Raw genomic sequence first — 8,868 nt, forward strand, 5'->3', positions numbered from 1 at the left:
GCGCCCGCCCCCGGACTCCCTGAAGGCCTGCGGTGCGGAGAGCCCCGCCGCGCTCTTGCTGGCGCGGACCCGGCGCGGCGCGTCCTCCACCGCCCCTCGGGGCCGCACGGACCGCTGCTCCTCGCGCCCGGAACGCGGGCTGGAAACTCCGCCAGTTTCCCTTTTTAACCCTTGCGCGCAGGAGGCAGCGAGCGAGGGGGGGTGTGTCTGGGGAGGGCGCGCAGCCGGACGCCTCCTCTTAACCCTCGCGGCCCCGCGCCCGACGACTGCAATCCGCGGCGGCAGCCCGAGCGGCCGACAAAGGCGAGCGCAGCGCGGCAGCGGCCGGCCGGGCGGCCCGGCCCTCGCTCCCCCGGAGGCCCGGCGCCGCGGGCGGGGGGCACCGGAGGCACACTTTGGCCATGAGGCGGCTGCCCCCTAGGCTGGCGCGAGCCGGTGCCAGGGTCCAAGGACAAAGCAGGGAAGCGCTGGCGGCGCCGCTCCCCGGGCCGCGGGGGGGGCATGCACCTGCATAGCCCGCCGGGCCTCGGCTCTCCCGGGTGCGCCTCAACTCCGCGGCTTCGCCCGATCCGGCTCCGGATTGACTAGAAGCCATTTTGTCTCCCCCACCCCTCCCCTCCCCTCCGCCCTCCCTGCCCCCATCACTTCCCCCCTTTTGTTAATTAAAACTAAGAAGTGCGAATGGGAACGATGTGGCCGGCTCCAGTGGAGAAAGCTTAAGGACACCACGCCAATTCCTTCCTTCCAAGGTAGGTGACGGCGAACGGCTGGGGAGGGGCCGCGAGGTGGGAGAAAAGTCCTGGCCTGGGGGGGGGGGGGCGGGGGGGCGGGCGGCTGGCCGGCGAGGGGCCGCTCTCTAGTTTGGCTCCGTCTCTAATCGCCCCCTCCCCACCTCCTTCTCCAGATGGAAAGAGGAGCTCCTAGCTCACTTAAGCCGGGGTAGGGCTGGTTCTCCTTTCCGAGCCAAAATCCCAGGCGCTGGTGAATTATGAACGTGCCACACCATGAAGCTCTTGTGGCAGGTAACTGTGCACCACACCTGGAATGCCGTCCTGCTCCCCGTCGTCTACCTCACGGTGCAAGTGTGGATTCTGTGTGCAGCCATCGCTGCCGCCGCCTCGGCCGGGCCCCAGAACTGCCCCTCTGTCTGCTCTTGCAGTAACCAGTTCAGCAAAGTGGTGTGCACCCGCCGCGGCCTCTCTGAGGTCCCCCAGGGGATTCCTTCCAACACCCGGTACCTCAACCTCATGGAAAACAACATCCAGCTGATCCAGGCCGACACCTTCCGCCACCTCCACCACCTCGAGGTCCTGCAGCTGGGCAGGAACTCCATCCGGCAGATCGAGGTGGGGGCCTTCAACGGCCTGGCCAGCCTCAACACCCTGGAGCTGTTTGACAACTGGCTGACAGTCATTCCCAGCGGGGCCTTTGAGTACCTGTCCAAGCTGCGGGAGCTCTGGCTTCGCAACAACCCCATCGAGAGCATCCCCTCCTATGCCTTCAACCGGGTGCCCTCCCTCATGCGCCTGGACCTGGGGGAGCTCAAGAAACTGGAATATATCTCCGAGGGGGCCTTCGAGGGACTGTTCAACCTCAAGTACCTGAACTTGGGCATGTGCAACATTAAAGACATGCCCAACCTCACCCCCCTGGTGGGGCTGGAGGAGCTGGAGATGTCAGGGAACCACTTCCCGGAAATCAGGCCCGGCTCCTTCCACGGCCTGAGCTCCCTCAAGAAGCTGTGGGTCATGAACTCCCAGGTCAGCCTCATCGAGCGGAACGCCTTCGACGGGCTGGCCTCGCTCGTGGAGCTCAACCTGGCCCACAATAACCTCTCCTCCTTGCCCCACGACCTCTTCACCCCACTGAGGTACCTGGTGGAGTTGCACCTACACCACAACCCTTGGAACTGCGATTGTGACATCCTGTGGCTGGCCTGGTGGCTTCGGGAGTACATACCCACCAATTCTACCTGCTGTGGCCGCTGCCACGCTCCCATGCACATGCGTGGCCGCTACCTGGTGGAGGTGGACCAGGCCTCCTTCCAGTGCTCCGCCCCCTTCATCATGGACGCCCCTCGAGACCTCAATATCTCTGAGGGTCGGATGGCAGAGCTTAAGTGTCGGACTCCCCCTATGTCCTCAGTGAAGTGGTTGCTGCCCAATGGGACCGTGCTCAGCCACGCCTCCCGCCACCCTCGGATCTCCGTCCTCAACGACGGCACCTTGAACTTCTCCCATGTGCTGCTGTCAGACACTGGGGTGTACACCTGCATGGTTACCAATGTGGCCGGAAACTCCAACGCCTCGGCCTACCTCAACGTGAGCACGGCCGAGCTCAACACCTCCAACTACAGCTTCTTCACCACGGTCACCGTGGAGACCACTGAGATCTCGCCCGAGGACACCACGCGCAAGTACAAGCCCGTGCCCACCACGTCCACGGGCTACCAGCCGGCGTACACCACCTCGACCACCGTGCTCATCCAGACCACCGGCGTCCCCAAGCAGGTGGCCGTCCCCACGATAGACACCAACAAGCAGACCAGCCTGGACGAGGTCATGAAGACCACCAAGATCATCATCGGCTGCTTTGTGGCGGTGACTCTGCTCGCTGCCGCCATGCTGATCGTCTTCTATAAACTTCGGAAGCGGCACCAGCAGCGGAGTACGGTCACCGCCGCCCGGACAGTGGAGATCATCCAGGTGGATGAGGACATCCCGGCGGCGGCGTCCGCAGCAGCGACCGCGGCTCCATCCGGTGTATCAGGTGAGGGGGCGGTCGTGCTGCCCACAATTCATGACCACATTAACTACAACACCTACAAACCAGCACACGGGGCCCACTGGACAGAAAACAGCCTGGGGAACTCGCTGCACCCCACAGTCACCACTATCTCTGAACCTTATATAATTCAGACCCATACCAAGGACAAGGTACAGGAAACTCAAATATGACTCCCCCTTTCCCCTCCCAAAACTTACAAAAATGCAATAGAATGCACACACAAAAAGACAGCAACTTTTGTACAGAACGGGGAGAGACTTTTTCTTGTATATGCTTATATATTAAATCTATGGGCTGGTAAAAGAAACAGATTATATTAAAATTTAAAACAAAAAAATCAAAACAAAACTATTTTCTAACTTGTAAGTTCTATTTAAAGGGGGCGGGGCAGGGGTCCTTGGGAACATTGTGAAGCCACAAGTGAGCTTGCTGATATGTTAGTAGAAGGGATTTCTGGTAGGAGGCCGACATGGCTAAGGCAAGAACTCGGACAACACCCGGCCCTAGCGAGGCGGAGTGCGGCTGCCGAGGGGTGGGAGGGAGGGAGAGAGAGTCTGTCGTGTGGAAGATGCTTCATAGGCTATAGGAACGCCCGTTCCTACAGACATCTTTCTTAAGCTGAGAGCCGAGAACCGTCTGCAAATTTATTTTTTTTAAAAAAAAGGGGGGGGGGGAAGAACCAAGCATTTGTACTGTGCCAAAATGTTGAGAGGCAATAAATTCCTTTGCCTTCTGTGCCCCGGGGTTGATAGGCCTGTGAGGGGATCTCGGGCCGGAGCCCCACCCGGTTCCCAGGGATGCACGAGGCCCCAGCTTGCGCACTGGGACACGCATGTGCCTCGCCTGCCGGCTTCAGAAGGTGCAGGGAGGGAAGGCGCTGGCGGAGCTCCGTCAGCTGCTTTCACACTGCACCAGATCCTGCAGCTTGGCTTAACCCCTCTGTGCAAGGCACGTGTGCAGTCAGGGGTTCCCCGGAAGGGGGTGCAGCAGCCGGGCAGGGGGAGGGCGGCAGGGGCGGAGGGTGAACACACAGGAGGCCATCCCTTAGCATGGGCCACGTCCACCTGTTGTTTGGGTAGCTGACAAATGATTGTCAATGATGGCATTTGACGATTTTTAAAAGCAAAGGTTCTATTTGTTTTAAGGTGGCGAGGGAGGAGAGGCGGGAATGGGGGAGCTTGGGGGAGTGGAAGCTTTTCTCTTGCTTGTGATTTGGTGACTCTTGTAAATGCTGATTCATTAGGGATTAATCCAGCTGAGATCAACTGGTTGTGGGGACAGGGAGGGGGCAGACCAGCAGAGATGAAAAAGGGCACAGGCTCCTGTAAAGTCATGAAGCCTTTCCCGACTAGGATGCTGCCCAACCAAACCAAAATAGACGTGAAATTCCAAGTTCAAAGTGGCACATGTGTGCAGAAGGAGCCCTGCCGAAGGGGCAGAGCAGGGGGAAGGCTTCCGGCTCCCAGGCCTGCCGCTGGGGAGGGGGCACGGCCAGGGCCGGGGCAGCAAAGCCGAGATCTCTGTTATTCTGGCCCATTTAACAATGTAATGTCTTTCACAGATTCTTTTAGCTTTAAAAGGAAATCAGGGGTTCAGTTTGGAAAGGGGGTGGGACCCAGGGGTGGGGTGGGGGGAGAATGCCAACAAAAGAACACTGATTGTAATGTGAGAAAAGTGTATTTTTGTATTTTAATAAATATTGTTCCATTTTTAATTCAATGTCCCCAAAGGGTTAAATTGAGTAAGCTCCAGCATCTAGAGGTTCTCCTAAGCAACCAGGTCATTTCCATTTAGGGGGGTGAACACGAGGGGGTTAAATAGAGGGGAAGGGGAGACATAAGGTGTGAGGGGAAGATGGTATTAAAAAAAAAGTATGGGAAAATGCTAACGCTGTCGGCACCCTCTCTTTGGCTTAAATGAAGGCACCCCACCCTCCTGCCCCTTCCATGAGCTCAGTGCGCTGGCCCCTGTTTTGCTGGGGGCTCTTACCACATTGCCTGTGCCCTGGAGGAGCAAGGGAAGTGGGTCAGCCTCAGCTCCTGGGACCTGGCCAGAAGTTCAGTGCCACCTCAGCAGAAGCTCTCGGGCAGCAGAGGCTCTGCCCAGGGCCCTGGGGGACTGGGTTTGAGAGGTCTTGAATAAGGCCGGCGGGCAGCAGCTCCTCTATCTGGGTGCCCCGTGGTCTAGCTGGCCTTGGTGAGGGGAGGAACGAGGACCCTGAGGCTGCAGGCGACAAGCCCCTGCGTTGTCTCCTGATGCAGGGACGGGGACTGAGTGGGTGTGCGCTGGCACTGCTGAGGGACAGGCAGGCGGCACTCTGCAGCAGTTAGGGAACGGCCAGGGAGGCCACAGCGGAGCCTCGAGGGGGGCAGCCTCCAGGGGGGCAGTGCGGGGGTGGGGCAGCTCGTGCTCCGGTTCCCAGGCTCCGCACCCTCCCTGTTCTCTCTTCCCACCCTGCCCCCAACAGAGAGAGAAAAAACTGCAGCAGAGTCAAGGGTGGGACTTGTCCAGGACCAAGAAATGATCCATTTTACTAGTGCGGGGACAGCCCAGGCTCTGAGAGGGGCTTTCTGGCCACGCACACAGAGGTGATTGTGGGAGCTGGGGGCTGCTGCTCCTAACACCTGCCATTTCTGACAGCGACTGGTGACTAGGGAGTTATGCAGCAGTTCTGGAAGGATCTCAGGTCTGCAGAGAGAAGTCCCTAAAACAGCCCTGGGGGAAGAATCTGAGGAACAAGGCTGGTGCTCACCCATCTGTCCTGAAGACTACACAGTCAGGTCTTGGGGTTGAGGGAGGACTCCTCCAGAAGGAGCCTCATTGGAGCTGGGAGCCTGACATGGTTCCTAGGCACGACACTGTAACAGCCGCAGGGGCTGCTTCCCCCCAGGCCTACCCTTCAGCGTGAAGGGGGCACTCTTGGGGCATTGACTCCACTTTGCTATGATAGAGGGTTTCTCCTCCCCTGTGAAAGCATTAGGGGCAGCTTTTCGGGGAGGAGTCCCATGAGCCCCCAAGTGCAGCATGCAATGTGGGGTGGAGCCAGGGAGAGGGCTCTCACTCCTAGGCCTGGTCCAGTTGTAGGGTTTGTTATGTGGGGCAGGAGGACAGGCTGGAGGAGGTAGTTATAACAGCACATTAAGGGGGAAGATGCTGTTGCTGATTTCTATAGAGTTAGAGAATTTCCCTTCTGGAATTTTTAAAAGGCTATCAAAAAGTCATTGCCTCTAATTCTGTCACCTTTTATGAACAAGGAAGCTGAGCCCCAGAGAAATTGAAAGACGTATCTGAGGTCACATGGCTATCCAGTGAGAGGTGGGACTGAAGTCTAGGTCTTCAGACACCCAAGGTAAACGCAGGTTCTCTGAGGCTCTTACTGGCTATAAAGAACTTATTTTTTTTCCTTGCTAAAATGCAGTCAAGATGGGCCCTGCCTACAGATCCCTTCTGTGGTCTCTCTTCTTCCTCTTGGAGATGTTTGCTCTCCTTCGGAATCAATCCAGCTGCCCTTCTAGGCCCACCCTGAGCCAAGAGTGAGCCCCCCCAGATCCAAGGGCCATTCAGGCCCCCTGAGGGACGGACTCTCTAACAGTACTTGATTGCTTCCTGAGTCTTTGGTCCAATGGCAGACAGACACTACTGTATCAGTTACAGGGGGGCAGGAGACCAGGCAGGGCGTTCCCATGGGAAGAGTGGCCTGGGCTGGCCCTGACCTTGGCCATTTGCAGAGGCGAGGACTGACTGCTGTTTTTAAATGTCCATTGGAGCAAGTTCTCCAACCTGGGGCAGTTTCTGCTCCTCTGGCTCAAGCATGAGACTTAGTGGGCCCTTCGTAGCTCCTGCCCTCCTCCACGCCTCATGCTGGGGCTGCCACTCCTATGGCCAGCACTCCCATCCTGTTGTCACCAAAGCAGAGAGGCTGGTTTCTAAGGTCTTGAGACTATTAGCCTTATCTTGGCTGTTTAGCATGTATTGAGGCCAGCAACTTGGAGCGTGTGGGACAACGTAGCTGAGTCCCTGCAAGACAGTTCCCGTTGTTCGCAAGGAAGAGGGCCAGAGTCCATGGTCACAGGTTGAGTGCCCTGGCCCCTTGAGTGGCGATGGGCAGAGACTGGGAGAGGGCTAGGAAGGTCTCTCACCCAGGCTTCTTCCTGAGGAGGCCAGAGGCCACAATTAAAACTCCAACACTTTATTGCAACAGAGCAGTAGGGGCTTAAAATTAGAGAAAAGACAGAGAGAGAAAGAACATTTATATCCAAACATATGTCTGATTTTAATCTCCTCTGCTGCCACTCAGCGCTGCGTGCCATTGGCTGATGCAGGCACCGTTCACGCCATTTCTAATCCTGCCTCAGCTAAACTGCAAGGCAGCTTCTGGCTCCCAAGTGCCTCTCTTGGTCTCCAGCCATTCAGAAGGCACCCTTGCCCCCTGCAGGGGAATGAAGGTTTTGGGCTGTGGACTGAGGTTATTTTCATCTGTGCTTTAAAGGAAAATGAAGTCCGTGACTTCTTGGAGGAGGATAAGGGCTTCAGAAAGTCCAGCAATGAGGCACACGGATCTGCAAAGCAGTGCAGCCTGGGGCTCCCAGGTGTGGCTGTGGGGCTGTCCCTGGACGGAATCCCAGCTCCAGTGCTTGCTTACTACGTGTGCTAACTTCGGGCAAACCTCAATTTTGTCATCTGTAAAATGGAGGTAGTATTACCTACCTCGCTACTTCCTCTACTGTTAGACCTGGAAGTCTCTGTAAGCGCAGTATATCTAGGTGGTAGTTCTCATGACTCATACACACAAGGTGGGAATCCCTCATTACCGTGTCTGTTGCTGAACCCCACTGTCCATGTCAGGGGAGGAGGAGGGCTGTCTGGAAGCCAGGTGCAGCACTGCTGAGTCCAAGTACTGCAGGGAAGAAGGGAGTGTGTGGTATGTTCCTTCCCAGGAGAAGTCTGCCTTGAGCTACGATCCCTAGAGCAGTTCTGGAGCGGCCCACACCATCATCCTTGCCCCCCAGAGACACTTTTCCTTGGCGTGAGCCAGAAGAAATGTAGTGGGCTACTGGGGCAAAGGCTGGGGGAGCCTGGGATGAGAACAGGGACGGGTGGGTGCTTCGCCACAGTACGGGCTTCCTATGGGATTCTCCTAGAGGATTCTCCCCGAGGAACTTACTTCCCTATAGCATTCAGTGCTCTGTTGACAGGAGCTGAGCACTATTATTTGGAAGGTCAGGAATGAGACTTCCCCACCTTATCAGGATGCACTTGGAGGGATAAGGTTGCTGGGACCTCCCAAGCGGCATTACAGAGCCCACAGAAAAGAAGGGCAGGAAAATGCACTGTAATTTGAGTAAATGTGAGAAGAATGGAGCTTTCTGGCAGGTCGAGCAGCTGAGGGTCTGCAGTGCTGCTGAGGAGGAAAGCCAGGGACATCCTTCTGCCTTAGCAAGCAGGAAGCTAGTGGCCCTGGGACGGGGAGGGTGGGCTGGTGTGAAACTCATGGTGGATCAGAGGAGGAGAGAAAGCAGAGATGACTTCCCAAGAGAAGTCTAAGAGAGAAGGTGCTTTTTGATTCCCTACTATGCGACCTGAATTAGATTTTAGGATGATCACACGTTTTTAATCCTCTAGTCCATGCCAGCTTTGCTGTCAGTACTTGGGCCAAGTCGTCTCTCCACATCAGTCCTGCCTGGCATCCAGGAGGCTGCCCACTGCTTTGGGGGAAGCAGCCCAGGCCTCGGGCTGTAATCTTTTCCTGACCCTATGGGCCTCACAACACTCACGTCAGCTTTGAACTTGCATCCATCCTCATTTCTGTCGTGGCACAGTTGGGGTGGGGGGTCGGGGGAAGACCAGCTGAGATGTTGGCTGCTTACCCACGAGGAGCATTACTGCAGGGGGTGTTATGTAAATCAGCTTCCCCATAAAAACAGTGATGACTGAACGGAGTACACGTGGACCCTGGCTGAGTCAGTAACTTTGTGGGTTAACTCGGAGGCTTGCCCCCTTGTCTAAGACAGTTCAGATTTCAGAGAGTTGAGATTTGTTATCTTATGAATTATTCCCATAGCATTTCTTTCTTTTTTTTTT

The 8,868-nt window shown here is 56.6% G+C and overlaps 2 protein-coding genes across 2 annotated transcripts in view; one reads left to right on the plus strand and one right to left on the minus strand.

Moving 5' to 3' along the window:
* The window catches only part of SND1 (staphylococcal nuclease and tudor domain containing 1), a 531,942-nt gene that overhangs the window by 62,915 nt on the left and 460,159 nt on the right, over positions 1-8,868 (minus strand). The gene's annotated exons all lie outside the window — the stretch shown is intronic.
* On the plus strand, positions 644-3,441 carry LRRC4 (leucine rich repeat containing 4). The gene is made up of 2 exons (XM_006896071.1): positions 644-749; positions 905-3,441. The coding sequence occupies exon 2, from the start codon at positions 1,005-1,007 to the stop codon at positions 2,955-2,957; it is 1,953 nt and encodes a 650-aa protein (XP_006896133.1). The 5' UTR covers positions 644-749; positions 905-1,004; the 3' UTR covers positions 2,958-3,441.

The sequence above is a fragment of the Elephantulus edwardii genome, unplaced genomic scaffold, assembly GCF_000299155.1.
Source record: "Elephantulus edwardii isolate Elephantulus edwardi_28Jun2011 unplaced genomic scaffold, EleEdw1.0 scaffold00181, whole genome shotgun sequence".
In the NCBI taxonomy this organism is placed as follows: Eukaryota; Metazoa; Chordata; class Mammalia; order Macroscelidea; family Macroscelididae; genus Elephantulus; species Elephantulus edwardii.